The 17,787-nt window shown below is 39.9% G+C and overlaps 1 protein-coding gene across 1 annotated transcript in view; it reads left to right on the top strand.

Annotated features, from left to right (window-relative positions):
- LOC126185121 (protein purity of essence) overlaps positions 1 to 17,787 on the top strand; it is a 321,301-nt gene that overhangs the window by 142,373 nt on the left and 161,141 nt on the right. Inside the window, 1 exon segment of the mRNA XM_049927939.1 lies at positions 12,474 to 12,605. Within this exon segment, the coding sequence (XP_049783896.1) occupies positions 12,474 to 12,605 (132 nt within the window).

Raw genomic sequence — 17,787 nt, 5'->3', positions numbered from 1 at the left:
GTGATAATGCTATTATCTGACTACATCACGTGTCCTAAGCTCTGAATATCCGCTGTATCGGCTGGCGAGATCACATGACATGAGTTATGACTGGCTTACAAAAGCGCATCGCAATCTCGATTTGAATGCTTTGGAAAGTAACATGCAGTGTTTGGTGGAATTCGAATTTATACATTCGTAATACGAAAATATGCAGTGTACATGGCCTTTTTTTCTGAGTTTCATTTCCTAAATGGCTTAGAAATTCTATGCCGGTGTATAAAACCACTACCATTCAAAGGATTGATAAGTTTTACAGTTTCTAGGAAAAGTATACTGCCACTTAACACGGAAAAACTATATTTTCACCCGGGAGAAAGTGTGTTTTTAACTGGGAAATCTGGGAATTTTTTTCCTTGTCTGCATATACACCCTGTAATAGTAAAATCAAGCTTTTTGCAGATGATGCAGTTATCTATAATCAATTACTATCTGAGAGAAGCTGCACAAGTGTTCAGTCAGGTTTTTACAAGATTTCAAAGTAGTGCAGAGTTTGGCAACTTGCTCTAAATGTTCAGAAATGTAAAATTATGCACTTCACAAAATGAAAAAAACGTAGTGTCCTATGACCATAATATCTATGAGTCAGCGTTGGAATCTGCCATCTCACACAAATACCTAAGTGTAACACTTTTTAGGGATGTGAAATGGAATGATCACATAGCTTCAGTTCTGGGTATAGCAGGTGGTAGACTGAAGTTTATGGCATAATAATGGGGAAGTGCAATCAATCTACAAAGGAGACTGCTTACAAATCACTCGTTCGGTCGGTTGTAGAATATCGTTCAAGTGTGTGGGACCTACTGCAGATAGTACTAACAGGGAATATTGAATGTCTACAGAGAAGAGCACACAAATGCTCACAGGTTTGTTTGATCCATAGGAGAGTGTCAGAGAGCTACTGAAGAAACTGCGCTGTGGAAGACTCTTGAAGATACTCATAAACTATCCCAAGAAAATCTATTAACAAAATTTGAAGAACTGACTTTAAATGATGATTCTAGGAATATCTTACAACCCCCTACATATTGTTCACATGGGGATCCTGAGGATAAGATCAGAGTAATTACTGCATGCACAGAGGGATTAAAAAAAATGGCTCTGAGCACTATGGGACTTAACATCTATGGTCATCAGTCCTCTAGAACTTAGAACTACTTAAACCTAACTAATCTAAGGACAGCACACAACACCCAGCCATCACGAGGCAGAGAAAATCCCTGACCCCGCCGGGAATCGAACCCGGGCGTGGGAAGCGAGAACGCTACCGCACGACCACGAGATGCGAGCAGAGGGATTCAGTCAGTCATTCTTTCCGCACTCCATATGAGAGTGGACTAGGAAGGAAAACCCTAACAACTGATGCAATGGGATGTACCAGCTGCCATGCACAATGGTTTGCAGATTGTAGATGTAGGTGATAGAACATGCATTGGACCAACTTGGATGTTTACTCCATCCCAGTACAAGTAACCAGGATATCAAGGGCCAGTCACAATAGTTGGGAACCAGCTTGCCTCGGGAGAGGATGTCCCGACTTTGATTCCCTTCACAACCGAATCAGTGTATGTATCCAGACCAGATGGGTTACAGTGTTCTACCAGTAAGTGGTCTTAAACTGCCAAGTTCTTTGTAAATTTGACTCGATTTGATAATCACTGAAATAACGTCTCGTACCCTCTCACTCTGCAAAATTCTGTTTCATTTCCTTGTCTGTTCTGGGTGCATCACTTTCTTTTGATGGGCAGTGTATTTTAGTTATGTACATTAGTAATGTGTTTAGTAAATCTATCTGTAATTCACAAATTTTGTCAACTGAAAAAATGGCACCCACACATAACTTAAGAAATGCTACTACTAAAGTTAAATAGCACTAGGGCAAGGGGAAAATTGCTCAGCCTGGCACAACATTCTTTCTGTTCTGTTGATGGCATCAAGTAGGAGAGCATTCAGGGATGTAGAATGATCAAGGTATACATTAACAATAGGCAAATGAATCATGGAAACTTAATCAGTATACTGTTAACTTCAAACCATCACTATTCCACTTAATGCTATTTGTCATTATGCCAGTAAATTCAAATTAGAAAGAAAGCTGCTACTTTGAAGAAGAAGAAGGGGAAAAAAGAAAAAGGGCTGCTGCTTTTGCACAAAACAGCTGCTTTTTATCTCCCATTGGTAGCTTAATTTACTATCAGTTACATTGGTATTTCAGGATAAATAAGTGACCTATAACTGTAAATAGTGTCCTGTTCATAGCATACTGCTGTTTTCTATGTAGGTAACAGAACTTTTCAATCAACAAATGAAGCTACTCAGATAATTTCTAAAAAGAGTGGTTAGTGAGGTATGTTTTTAATTTTCGTATTTCTTGCTTTATGTTGGTTGGGAGCTTGTTCAGTGCCTTTGCTCCAGAGTACGTAACTTCACTCTGAACCCTTGACAAGGATCAAAGAGTAAATGAAAATTATTTTTGTGTTTTCTTATTGTATGGGTCATGGCATAATTGAAACAGACTGTATTGTCTGCAGTAAAGACCATTAAGGAATAAACATCTTGGAAAGGGAGTGCGGGAATTCAGAGATCATTAAAAAGACCTCTGCAAGAAGTGTACTTAACACAGTATTCTTACTGCTTGCTTCTGCTGAATAGATACTTTATTTACCTTAGGTGAGGTGCCTCGAAGGATAATGTCATAAGATGACAAGGAGTGAAAATATGCAAAAGAAATCAACACTCGTGTCTGTATCTCAACACAATGAGGTATACCTTTAAGGGCAAAACATGCATGGATTCCATTTTAACTTGTTTTCCACCTGGATCTCAAGGGTTTCATTTAATTATAACTATTAAAACCTGTTTGATAGGAGCAAGTCATTATTACTTGTTTGAAATCATAAACTATGAGTCTACGCGAGATGAAGACTTTGACTGTTTACTATGAAGACTAGATCATCATTAATATATGTTAAAAACGAGTAGTACCAGTACTGATCTTTTTGGGACCCCATATTTTATGTTCCCTGTTTTTGAGGATAGTTTCATTCCTCTGACATGTTAGTGTGGTTATCTGCTTTCTGTTCTGGTGAGACTTTTATCTGTGCAAAAGGAATTCCGTTAATGCCATATAGTGCTGTAGTTTCCCAAATAGAATTTTGTAATCCACACAAAGGCTTTGGCAAGATCATATAATACACCAATGGGATAATTTTTTTTGTCAGGTCTTGTGAGCTCTTGAACTGCATTATCTGTGGAGAATTCTTGACAAAAGTCATACCGAGAAGCAGTTTACAAGTTGTGCTCCAACTAATCTGTCAGTGTTTTATCATAGGACACTTTCTGAAAAACCTTTTGAAAAGACTGGGTGGAATTAAACGGTCTGTTACCAGTTATGGTTTGCTTACCACTATCTTGTGTTGCCCTATAATTTAAATGGCAACTTAATCTGTAGAATAGCTTTACTTACACAATTTTTGGAAAAAAAGTCAGCAGTGCTAAAATCAATTTAAAAAGAAGCCATTTGATTTTGTGTGTGGATTTGTTGTTGTACATGAGTCATGTTCACAAGTTCACACCACGAATGAATTGTGAAATTGATTTCATCTATCAAAAAGGTTATGGTGAGTCTTTTCTGCCATGGAAAAATGATTCTTCTTATTGATTAAATAAATAAAAAAAAAATAAAAAAAAACCTTGCAAATACTGTACAAGCCCGTTGTGTCAACCAGGTTAAAAATTACAGTGGAAGCGGACTGAATCACAAAATAAAGTTTTTCCTTTCTTCAGATGTCTGCCTAAAGTATGTTGTGGCACTGGAAAAAGAAAGATTTGAAGTTAAATTGTTCAAACAGTCACTTTGACTGCCACATTTGATATTTTCAAGAATACACTTGTTTCACACACAAAGAAATTTGTGGATAAGAAAAAAAGTTGAGTACAGTAAAGAGGTTATTACAGCTATATTGTATGAAAGTTGTGGTAGAATGTAAAAAATGAATTGATCGTATGGCATTGTTGGCCCGGTAGGCCCCATCCATGGAAGTTCAGCCACCGGGTTGCAAGTATTTGTCAGGTGACGCCATATTGGGCGACTTGCACATTGGTGGTGGTGGTGATGAAAGGATGAAGATGACAACACAACGGCCAGTCCATGAGCCGAGAAAATCTTCAATCCGATTGGGAATCAAATCTGGGCCCACTGCGTGCTAGACAAACATGTTACCATTCAGTTAAGCAGGCGGACAGTAGAATGTAAAAGAGACTACTCACAGAAAAGCAGAAACATTGATGTGTCTAGAGTCACATACAAAAAGAAAGAAAACATGCTAGCTTTTGGAGTAATCCTTTTTCAAGCCAGAATACAAATACAAACAGAAAAACACTCTCGTGCCTATGCTCCAATGTGGCTCTGGCTGGACACACAATACCAGAACTGCATTTCAGCAGGTGGACTAGGTTGGGATGGGGGTTTGGGTTGGTTGGGTACGGGCAGGGGGGGGGGGAGGGGGGAGAGTAGAATTGCAGAGAGAGGGGTAGGGAGTGGGTGGCTAGGAACTTTGAGGGAGCCAGCTGGTTTGCCGCCTAGGAATGTGGAAGGGAGGGATGGCAGGTGCATGGGCTAGCCATATGATGCACAGTTGTCGGAGTGGTGCATGATGGGATGATAACTTGGGGATGTGAATTGAAAGGGGATGACAGGCAGAGGAGGGGGAAGCTCTTGGTTGTGTTGGGTGGAGGCTTTGAGGGCAGTGGGTTACTGGAGGTTGGGGTCAGGACAATTACAGGAGTGAGGATATGTTGCAAGGATAACTCCCATCTGCATAATTAAGAGAATCTGGAAAGATCCAAATGGCTCCGGTTGTGAAGCAGCCATTAAAATTGAGAATCTTGTGCTCAGCTGTACCACTGGTTGGTCAGTTTTGCTCTTGGCAACAATTTGACTAGTTGGCAGTCATACCATCATAAAAAGCTGTGCAGTATTTGCAGCAGAGTTGGTATATGATATGGGTGCTTTCACAGATGCCCAGCTTCTGATGGGGTAGGATAAACGAACCTGTGACTGGGCTTCTGTGGGGTGTGGTGTGTGGGTGAGTTGGGCATTTCTTCCACAGGGATATGATCCCTGTGGCAAGATGTTTATAGTAGGAATGGCATAGAGGTGGACTAGGATGTTGTGAAGGTTGGGTGAGCTGGGAAACACCACTTTATAGGATGCTTGGTAAGGAGTTTGGGTAGGATGTCCCTCATTTCAGGGCACGGTGAGGGATAATCAAAGTCCTGTCGAAGGATACAGTTCAGTTGCTCCAGTCCAGGTTAGTATTGGGCGACAAGGGGGAAAAGGGTGCTCCTTCATGCTTTCTTTTTGCGTTATGTGATGATTGGCGGTGTGTGAGGGTATGATACACAGGAAATTTCTTTGTTGTCCGGGTGGGGGGGGGGGGGGGGGAGGGTATAGTGTGTGCCTGTGGCCTGTGGCCTGTGGCCTGTGGCCTGTGGCCTGTGTAGGGCTCCATGCGGCCTTCAGCACTGTGGGCAAGGGAGTTCTTGTTACTGCAGGGGTGGCCAAGCTGTGTGGGAGGGATGTTTTGGAGTGGAAGGGATGGCAGCTGTCAAAATGCAGGGATTGTAGGTGGTTGGTGGATTTAATGTGGGCAGATGTGTGGATGTAGCCATCACAAGGGTAAGTAAAGTGAAGTCGTATGGCATGAATAGTTGGGAGACTTCCCAGAACAGGTTCAAACGCCACATTAGAAAGGTTTTTCCCATCCTCTATACCCGCAGGCACCTTTCCTTCGTGAAGTACAAGAGCTATGTGTATTATTGTTGATGACTACTATTGTGTGTGTGTGTGTGTGTGTGTGTGTGTGTGTGTGTGTGTGTGTGTGTTTTTTGAGATGATGAGAGAAGGGAGAGGGTGAATGGTAGTACATGACAACGGTGTCACGTGCTCTCATTCCACAAGATACTGTGGAGACATTTGGAATTTAATCAGGGGCATTGGTGCAAAGACTGGAGTTCAGGGTCTTCTTCACCCCACCACCCTTATGGTCCCCTATGCCATAAAGGCAAAGGGAAAATTGTCGACAGTGGATGGTGTACACAGTCAGTCATACATGCAAGTCCCGGCCACACCTGACAGTGCTTAACTTTGGTAATCCAATGAGAACCAATGTGTCCACCTTGGTGTGGTCGTTGATAACTGAGAGGTGGAGGTCAACATTCAGGAAGGTGGCATGTTGAGTCTACCCGATGAAGCATATGGGAGAGAAAGTTTAGGGTTTTTGAAGAAATAAGGATAGGATGTCTTGGTACAGAGTCCTGATCATGAAGATATCATCAAGAAACTTGAAACAAACTAGGGGTTTGGAGTTTTGGGAGGCTTCAAAAGTTCCCTCCAGATGGCCCATAAAGAGGTTTGCAAAGGAGGGTGCCATGTAAGTGCCCAGGGCTGTGCAGAGGATTTGTTTAAATATCTTCCCTTCAGAGGAAAAGTAGTTGTATGTAAGTGTGTAGTTGATAAGACGTATATAGAATGAGATTGCAGGTTTGGAGTCTGAAGGTCATTGAGAGAGTAAGTGTTCATTAGTGGCAAGCCCATGGGCATGAGGGAGGTTGGTATATAGTGAGGTGGCATCAACAGTGACAAATGGGGATCCAGGAGATAAAGGGGTGGGGATGGTGGAGAGTGAGTGAAGGAAGTGGTTAGTGTCTTTGATATGTGTTGCTAGGATTTGGGGAACTGGTTTGGAGGTGTTGGTCAACAACAGTGGAAAGTTGTTCAGTGGGAGCACAATATCCCACTACAGTGGGTGGTCCAGGACTGTTGGATTTATGGATTTTGGGAAGCATGTAGAAAGTGAGTACGCAGGTTGTCATTGGGGTGAGGTTACAAGTGTGTTTCCCCCTTGACACCCAGTATCAACATGGACAGAAATAGCTGAACCTTACCATTCATCAGGGCTTTGATTATCTCTCATCATGCCCTGAAATGGAACATCCTATCTAAGACCCTTCCCAAGCCTCCTAAAATGCTGTTCCATTGCCCACCCAACTTACGCAACGTCCTAGTCCATCCCTATTCCACCCTCACCTCCAACTCCTTGCCATAAGGGTTGTATTCCTGTGGAAGACAAAGGTGCAAGATCTGCCCAATTCACCAACCCAGCACTTCATACTCCAGTCCCATCACAGGCTTATCCTACCCCAACAGATACTGAGTCATATCATATACCAACTTTGCTGCCAACACTGAACAGCTTTTTATACTGATATGACTACTAACCAGCTGTCCACCAGGATGAAACTCCACCACCAAACTGTTGCCAAGAACAAAGTTGCACACCTGGTGTCACAACATGCAGCTGTGCATAAAAGGCACAATTTCAATGGCTGGTACACAACGCAGGCCTTGTGAATCTTTTCCTCTACCACCAGTTTCTCTGAACTAGGCAGATGGAAGTTATCCTTGTAACACAGCCTTCACTCCTGTAGTCATCCAGGCCTTCACCTCCTGTAACCCACTGTTTCCACACCCACCCCTTTCTCCATCCTGTCACTCCTTCTGAATTCATGTCCGCACATCAGCTTCAGTGTGTGCCGCTCCACATTGGCTCTGACAACTATGCATCACATGACTGTTCTGTGCACCTGCTACCCCTCCCTACCACATTTGTATCTGACAAAGAAGCTGCCTCCCTCAGAGCCACTAGTCGCACAGCCCCTACCACTCTTCCCGTGTTCCGCATCTCTCCCCTTCTACCCACCTGACACAAACCTCACAAGAACATAGTCCACCTGCCAAAATGTAGCTGTGGTACTGTGCGTCCAGCCAGTGCCAGTTAGGAGCATAGGCATGTGTGTTTGTAGTCTAGCACAAAAAAGGATTACTTTGAAAACTAGCAAGTTTTCTTTCTTTTTGTGTGTCCTTGTTGATGACTCAATGCTTCTGTTTTTCAGTGAGTGGTTTCCTTCACTCCTGAAGTTATTACAACCACATATATGTATTATGCAGACATTCCAGAATTCCACTTCAGGGATAGAATATACTCATTGGAGAAAGTGTCAAGTAAAAGGGGATAATATCTGAAAACAAGTGTGTTATTGTCTTTAAAAGAATAGTCTTATGATAGGCTAATAAATTTTCCCATGGTTCATGCAGCAATATTTGATATTTTTGTGACACGCAAGTTCGCTTCCAGTATAAATCATTACATCTTAATAGGAAAAATGAGTTTACACAATAACTGTTACAGAAAATGATTTTCCTTTCAATATACAAGCAGCAGAGCTAGTCCATATTTTGCAGTTGGCACATATATTATGAATAGAGTGCTAAATGATAATGCTTATATTAAAAGAAAGAAAGAAAAAAGAAAGAAAGATCTCCAGATGCCATCCCAACTTGAGTTATATTTCAGGGAGTGAGTGAGAACAGCTATATGCTACATGTAGTAATATATGGTTAGGAGTTAATATGTAGGCCCCAGAATGTGGTATACTCTGTTACAAGATCTTAAAAGCTCTCATTGCATGAAACCAAGCTGTAGAAATAGTATTTGGTGATAACTAATGCTGATCTTGTAGATGTCTCTTTAAAGTGTATCTTGAACAAGAAAGTTTCACAAGTTCAGTGAATAACATTATTTAACTTGAGATAATTCAGGGAGCAATAAGCAGTAGTAAAACCTGGGCAGAGGATATGATCAAGTTTTCCCAGTGCACTATGTGCAAACTTAAAACATATTAGAAGTGTGTTCATCACTGTGTATTCAGTCCATATCAAAACCTTTCAGCTGAGTCTATATTCTTCTTTGAAACCCTCTCTCCCTTGCCATATCCCCATTTCCCCTCTCTGGTACACATACCATTTGTGTACTTCTGAGTATCAACAAACATAGGCATCGAAGACAACTTTTTGTGGCTTCCACTGAAAGGATTTCCCTGATCATTGACAAGTCACCTTTGATGAATTGGCTGCAAGGAGCCAAACCTATTACATCTTTCCTCATAAGCTGCTGTAAAAATCGTGGGCTAATGATTAAGACATACTATCCTTATTTCACCAAAACCTTATTATCAGTCCAATCAATTTAATTTGGTTCGATTTTGCATTCTAAGCTACCTCAAGACTATATCCACAATCCGTATCATAACTTATTTAAAATGTCTATCATTCATCAACCTACCACCAAAAGTAGTTCCTATCCTTTTGCATATTAAAAATTCCCAAGTTTACTTGAAAATCTTTCAGAGATGTTTATGAGCAGCAACTGCCTTACAAATATGGCTCACAAAAACTGCTTCTGTGCCATGTCATGCTATAAGGGGTGAACAAAAAGTATCCATTCAAAGGATTCACAGTCCAGAGTCAGTATGCCAGTGAGGCAGGCATCCCACCGCCGTACCAGGTTGAATATATCTGTTTGGTAAAACACAATGTCCTGCCGCGTGAAGAAGTTGCAGCTGCTTGCTACACATCCTCATTTGACAGGAATTGTCAACCTTTCAAAGGCCTGTTGTAAGGGACTGAAGGTATGATGATCACATGGGAAGAGATCAAGACTACAGGGCAGATGTATGAGTGTCTCCCACTTGAGTTGATATAAGTTCTGCATTTTGTTACTGGATGAGGCTAGCCTCCCACATCAACTGGTGTTTTATGTGGAATCGCTTTTCCACATTACCACGTGCACATCAGGTAGAGATAAATGCAACACTAATCCCTCCGCTACATGTTGGTGCTTATATACCTGCATCTGAGTCATGCTATGTTGAATCTACGCTGCAGCAACACCCTCAAACAGACCCTTTTCGATCACCCCTTATACAATATAAATACTCCCACTAACCCTCTAACCAGGCCCACCTTCATCATTACAGATTACCATTCTGGGCTGGAACATTTAAATCCCAATACCCCATGAGAGAGAGAACTATCTTTTACAATGCCTAGAAACCCTGATCAAAATTGTTTCTATTCACTCCAAAGTATCTTTCCACTGCTACCAATTTACAAAGTATCCTTGTCCATTGTTATGCCTGTTGTGATCCCAGACTGTACCTATGTGTAAGACCAAACCATGAGACCTATCCTATGTATTTACATATTGCATACAGTCCCGAACTTATCACTGGTGTAACCTATCCTTTAAGATACAAGGCCACTTTAAAAGTAATTGTAGCCCGTGAGTGTGTTCTCACACACACACACACACACACACACACACACACCACCATATTACCAACCTGCAATACCCTTAAATACACTTGTGAAAGCTGTTCTTGCTTATGTATCCTAATTCTCCCCCATTGCTCACCTCACCTGCATATACACTGAGGTAACAAAAGTAATAGGATATCTCCTAACATAGTATTGGACGTCCTTTTGATGGGTGTAGTGCAGCAACATGACTTGGCATAGTCTACAAACTGGTTGTGAACAATTGTGGCCCAGTGTCATGTTTGGGAATGTGAGATCTATGAATGAATGATTGCTAATGGTCTCCAAGTAGACAAACATAAGCGTTTTCAGTCAATAACTGGTTCAGCTGAACCAGCAGACCCAGTACATTCCATGTAAACACAGCCTACACCATTATGGAGCCATCACCGGCTTGCACAGTGCCTTGTTGACAACTTGGGTCCATTGCTTTGGGGGGCATGTGCCCCACTCAAACCCCATACATCAGCTGTCACCAACTGAAATCTGGATTCGTCTGACTAGGCTATTGTTTTCCAGTCACATGGCATCCAACCGATGGTCTAGAGTCCAGGAGAGACACTGCAGGCGATGTTGTGCTGTTGTCCCTCATTGATTTCTGCAGTTGTTTCATGCAGTGTTGCTTATCTGTTAGCACTAACAGCTGTATGTAAACACAGCTGCTGTCTGTTATTACGTGAAGGCCGTTGGCCACTGCATTGTCCACAGTGAGAGGTAATGCCCAAATTTGGTATTCTTAGCACACTCTTGATTCTGTAGACCATGAAATATTGAATTCCCTAACAATTTCCAAAATGGAATGTCCCATGCATCTTGCTCCAACTACCATTCCACATTCAATGTCTGTTAATTCCCGCTGTGTGGCTATAGTCACATGGGAAACCGTTTCACATGACTCACCGAATACAAATGACAACTCCATCAATGCACTGCCCTTTTATATCTTGTGTACTCGACAGTACCATTATCTTTGTGTGTGCATGTCGATATTCGATGACTTTTGTCACCTCAAAGTACATTCCATTGTAGTTCCGTCACAGCGTTTAGAAAAAGAGAGGAAGTGCTACATGTTAAGTAGCTATATATCTTCTGAAAATTAGTTATGTTCTACATAGGAGTGTTTTCGTATTTGTGTTAGTATCCGTACAATTAAGAAACTGTCTCAGAACCCAGTACCAGTTGCAGGTTGCATATGTAATGGCTTCCAGAGACAGAAATTTGATTTTCAATATTTTGCATAATTATTGAGTGTATTAAAAAATTTAAAATGCAGTCAAATCTACACATTAAGAGGTATAATGCTAGGTTAAAAGCTTAATGCAGTAAGTATATGTCTTCAGGCAGCATAATTCATGGTATGCAAATACCTGGAATTCAGTCACTTTGTATTTTAGAATGAGAGCACTTAGCAATTTCTTACAAGCTACACACACACACACACACACACACACACACACACACACACAATGAGAGGAAAAAAGTTATTACTACTTAATTTTTGCTGTTCATACAGTAAAACTTCAGGATCAGACATGATGTTTTAATTTATTACTTTTCTTTACTACTGACTTCTTGCAACACAGTTTGCAGACAGTACCCACAAACACAACTGAATATACCTACAAAATTATACCATTGTACAACACATAGTTCAGGAGATATGACATCATAAACATTGAAATGCGAGAAAAATTTGCTTTTCCTTATAATGGAGCCCAAATTGCTCAGTCTATATTCCTCTGGTGTTCCATAATGAGAGCACTTAGTGACTTCCAAAAATCTTCAAGCATAACTGACATTTGAATCTGTTTTATACATGGGAGCTCAATTCTTTAAAGAATCAGTCATTTACTATTTCTACACTAATGTCTATACTTGATTATGGTCAGCATCTGCTCATATATCTACTCTTGTAGAATAACCCATAAAGTAACTCATATCATAATCACAATACATAGTGCCAGTTATTGGGGATAGGGAATAATTTTATATATGTTTATGTTTAACAAGTTGTATACTTGATTTGTTATATTTGCAATGCTAGGAACTTTTGATTATTTGTGGATGATCCAACATTTTTGTCGAATAAATTTTGTAATAGTTACTGTGTTCATTTGTTAATAATTACTGGGGCGTTGAGTCTACTGTTGTTTTTATTTTTTCCATGTCTTCCCATTGTCATACAAGGTCATAACATATACTTCTTCCATTGCAGGTGGTCTCACTGTCACAGAAGTTACATATGAAAAGTCGCCAGGATCTGTACAGTCACAAGAACGCACGCAGCAGGAGCAGGCCGAGGCTATAGAGCCTCCAGAACCGACTGTCAGCTTGGCCCCCGAACCGAGTGAGTGCTGTATCTAGATTATTTTATTACCATGCCATGTTATTCATGTTGTGGACCTCTCTGACAAGGCTTATCCCATGACAAGACCTGCTGCATGGCACAACACAAAGTTTAAGTTGTGTTAAACTGTGGGATAGTCTTTGAAATATACTTCCTTGTTCTTTAAAATTATAGGTCATCGAAGAAAATTAATATACTTTTTTTTTTCATGTTGTATCGTAATTTTCATAATGCAGTGAAACACGAGGCAATTAATGACAACATGTTCTTTCTAACTCCTTTAACCACAAAGAAAAAATCGGAGGAACTTTTTATAAGATTTATAACAGTTTTTTCCCCAAAATACATAGAAAATTTGATACAGATATTTTACAATGTGCTGACAAACACATCTTTAATTAATGATTGTGTTTAATATCAAAGATTATTACACAGCAGTTCCGTTGTGAAGTTAAGTCTTGAATTTGTTTGCTGTGTTAATTTGTATTGAAAGCCCTAAATGTTATTACCCCTTTCTTTCCAAATGAGTCATTTCATGAGCCCATACATTTCACAGTAATTTGATACTTATCAGTAGTGTTAGTTAATAATTCATTTCTTACATAGTCCTGCTTTGTTGTCTTTAAATTCACTCATATTCCACTGAAATTGCTCATCTGTGGATAATATTTCATTCAAAAACTATCGATTCAGAAGTAATTTAGGTCTCCATTCCTTCTGAAGTGAATGTCATCATACTGCACTTTTGGTGAACCTCCTGTACATGTTTCTATCCATGTAGATGAATCGCGCCAAAATAAATAGTTCCACTGCTTTGCTTTGCTTATTTTCATCTCAATTGATATAGAGTGAAAGGGACCACTCACCTAATAGTAGAAGCACTGTACCATTGACACGTGAAAGAGAATTAAAACTTGGCTAGTTTTTGCACAAATCCTTTGTGCTGGGGAAGGGTGGTGTGGTGGGGGGGGGGGGGGGGGGGGGGAGAGAGAGAGAGAGAGAGAGAGAGAGAGAGAGAGAGAGAGAGAGAGAGACCCTGTGAAGCTATATTGTGTTGGTCAGTCAAACGCACAACTGGAATACCCATCATCAGCATTTTTATCTTTCCTTGGAAAAATGAAATTGTTGTATGTGGCATAGTTAGTGGTATTAGGTGCCTCCTTCCAGTTGTCTTTTCATAACATTTAATTATTAATGGTTTAACGTCCAAGCTATGATGTGCATTCTTCAAAAAATTTATACTTGAGAAGAAAATAGTGTTCAGTACTGTTGTCACAGTCATTGGTGTAACATATCACTGAAGAGCATTGTCTACTGTGTCAAATGTGTCTGAATCAGTGGCACTTTTTGCTTGTGTCATGATATATGTCTTCTGAAAACACCTGCTTTTGCTATTGTGGTAACTTTATTCCCTGATGTGGTGTATCGTCTTATTGTTTGAAACTACTGTGTTAGTTTTCTTTCCTTATAGAGGTATCCATATTTTAAGGCTTTTCACAACTTATGGCAGATTCCTTGTATAAAAGTGTGTGTGTGTGTGTGGGGGGGGGGGGGGGGGGTGGAGCCACAATGCAGTTAGTAAATATATATATATTTTGCAGGGAGGTTTTGGAGCATTATAGCTCCATTTTCAATTCAAGAAGAGTCTGCTAAATAAACTTGCTTGAAATTATTTTACATATACAGTATAAACCCTCTTTTACGTTTCTACCATTTTTTTTTACTTTTGTATCTCTCCCATCAAATGTTTACAATGTTAATTCACACTTGATTTTGTGTTAACAAATTTATGACTATCCCACGATTCATACTTTAAGAAACAATGTCTGTGGAGAAAAATGATGCTGTCATGGCATTGGCATTCAAGTATTGTTTACAAATGTTACACAGTTAAGTTCAGACACCATGGCAATCTGCTCAGCAGATCTGAATAGGTAAGATTCAAACCAATTCATTACCTCCTTCCACTTCAAAGTTCTACTCACCTTGGTGGCTGATAGGAGTAGCTAGGTTTGTTCAAGTAATGGTATTATGACTGATCACAACCATTTTCAACTGCTTTTACTCTGCATATGCAACTGTATGATTGTTATGATTTCTCAAATGCATATTTCACATGGTGTTTTGACACTTTTGTGTTTCTTGCATTGCTCAAGTGTTTCTGGTTTAAATAGTGAAGCACTGCACAAGTTACATATTTTTTCATGCTTAGCAAAACAGGTTTCGAGAATTTATTCTTGTAGTGAGATGCAAATATTTATGTCAGTATTTTTTGTGAATTGTTCACACACAAATAACATGAGTGATGGTTTGTGTATGTGTGGTTTTCTGCATAATGGAGGAGGCATAGTACTGAATAAGCTCAAATTGATGACTGCAGTGCACGAGAAGCAGAACAGCACATCTGCAAACATCACAAAAAAATACTTGTGTAAATATTTGTGCTTGACAGTGAGAATAAATTCTTTATATATGTCATGCTAAACATGAAAAATATGTAACTGGTGCATTGTTTGATCATTTAAATAATGAATGACACGACTGCAGGCTTTCTAAAAACATTGATTATGATGGGTGAAATTAAGTTGAACATTTGTGTGTCCCAAACAGATTGCTACTTCCACTTTCTTCAGTGGCTAAACATAACACAAAATTCAGATAACCTTTACTGGATAATAAAAAAGTCCCTGATGAGTATTTTAATGCCTATCATGTACATGTATCATACATAAACTACAAAAATGCAAGGGGGATCTTGCACATAATGCTTATTGCTTAAAAAGTTGTTTCCTATATTTTACATTTTCCTGCATTTCACTCAATTCTTTGAAGTCGTGCACCCAGATTTTTTATTAGTCATATTGACAAAAAGGTTCTCTCACACTCTTTAGATTCCTTAATGCAGTAGAGATGCTTGCCCTCAAATCCACCTGTTAAAATGTTACTTAATAGTTTTGCAGAGAACATATTGTTTAGAACTTCTTTGTACTCAAATAGAGAGATTTTATGATACGCTCTCCAGTGAAACAGTGCTGAAAGATAATTATATATAGACACACACACACACACACACACACACACACACACACACACACACACACACACACACACACACACACACACACCAAGATAACCACTGAAACAAGACTACTGGATGGAAAATGGGAGGTGAATATCAGATCAATAAAGAAGAAGAACTAGTACATTTTTGTGTGTAAAAATATTTTCAATACACTTACTGGGATTTGTTTTTGTCAACATTTCTGTAAGAAAATATTGTTGGGTTGTAAGAGAGAGGGGTGGGGTATAAAGGAAGCTGGGAAACTGTTAACTGTATAATAGTGGGAGTAAACATATTTCTGGCAGACTAAAATTGTGGATCAGGCTGGGGTTCAAATCCGATAACCTGGAGTTCTGTGGGCAGTGCTGTTCCAAGCTAAGCTACCCAGGCATGACTACCAACATGCCCTGGAGGCTTCACTTTTGTTCTTACAATACAGCACTATTTATTTCATTTACTCCCAAAATAATTTTCATCAAACTCAGTATAGCTTTCCTCACTAATAACTTTCTTTGGCTTGCACTTTCTCAGCTGAGCATCCACTTTTGAAGATGGGTCAAAATTATTTTGTGCACACTCAGGTCTACAGAGAGCAGTCTCAAAACCATACTAAGTCTACTGCAGCTAAGTTGTCAGTACCAGTTTTGAGTAATATTGTGCAATGAATGATCCAACAGTTTGGTCTCAATATTAGATGACTCACTTTCCAATATAGAGCGAGCATGCATTTCACTTTCAAATGAGATTTAAATACGACGTATGTCAACACTTCTCATTTAGTGAAAAAAGCAACCACTGTATTTTTCTTGACAATTAGGACTTAAAGAAAACAAGTTTTGTGTTTTTATCATTGAACACTCATTCAGGTTTTCGTTCCCAACAGTGATTCAGATTCCCTACCCAGATCGACTATTGATTCGTACTCAGATTGTAGCTTGTTGCCAAGAGGGGTTCCACTGCAGGCGCAGACATATCGCGTGGGCCCATTCACTGATGCAAGTGTGCCAATAAATACAATATCCTGAGACCGTCCAGTCAGTCCTGCTAGTTCATTGAAGACAATATTATAAAAAGATTGGTTGCCACTCACTATATAGCTGAGATGCTGAGTCGCAGAGAGACACAGCAAAAAGACTGTCAAACAAAGCTTTCAGCCTGTTTTGCCGAAAACTTGGTTTGACAATATTTTTGTTGTGCCTATCTGTGACTCTGCATGTCCGCTATATGCTGAGTAACAACTATACTTCCATAATATTGTCATTATTCCATCCCGTATTTTCCATGGCTTATTGAAGACTTAGATACACACCATTGATTAATAGTGTGTTTGATCTTGCCTGTGTAATGTTTTGATTCACATTTGTGTACACTTATGATGACTTTCACTATGCTCTGGACTTCATTTTTGGCTAGACATTCACGTCATGAACTCCACAGTCATTGACCTCAGGAACCGTCGTTCCACTGGTCTCTGCATTAGTGCTATTGCGAAGGATTGTAAACTTTGTTCTACTTACACGGAGTGTGATAAAATATTGGTGACAAGAACTTTTACTCTGCAACTATCTAGTGAAGCATGGCTCTCAAGTTTCTACAGTTGTGGGAGTAGTGGTTGCAGCTACAACAACAACAACAACAACAACAGCTGCAACAACAGCAAGAAAAGCAGTGAAAATTCTAGAAACAGGAACAGTTGTGAGAAGAACAGCAGTGGAAATTCAGATAGCAACAACAGAAATTGTTTTTAAAACTGCTGCAAAGCCAACAACAGCCTAAAGCTAAAACTTCATCACCTCCCACTCTGCCATTCGCTTGCTCCAACAAGGCAGACGAGTGTTTGGAGGTCTGTTTATGTCAGTTTTTCCTTCACTGCAAGGCAAGTAAAATAACTGATGCAGAACCGTAGAATGCACTCTTATAGTCTTCTAGCAATAATATGTACAAAGTGATGAAGAAGCTCCACCCACTCTACAACCCCAACAGTTTCAGATTTCCTGATGTTTGTGGTTTGCTGACTATTACGGTCACCAAACCCACATAGTCGAAGCGAGGCTCAAATCTAACAAACGTGTTAAGCACCATAAACAAACAAATAGAGCATGGGCTGCTGACTTGCAAGGT

The sequence above is a fragment of the Schistocerca cancellata genome, chromosome 4 (assembly GCF_023864275.1).
Source record: "Schistocerca cancellata isolate TAMUIC-IGC-003103 chromosome 4, iqSchCanc2.1, whole genome shotgun sequence".
NCBI lineage: Eukaryota > Metazoa > Arthropoda > Insecta > Orthoptera > Acrididae > Schistocerca > Schistocerca cancellata.
Note: the sequence above shows the minus strand (reverse complement) of the source record. Positions and strands in the feature narration are given on the sequence as shown.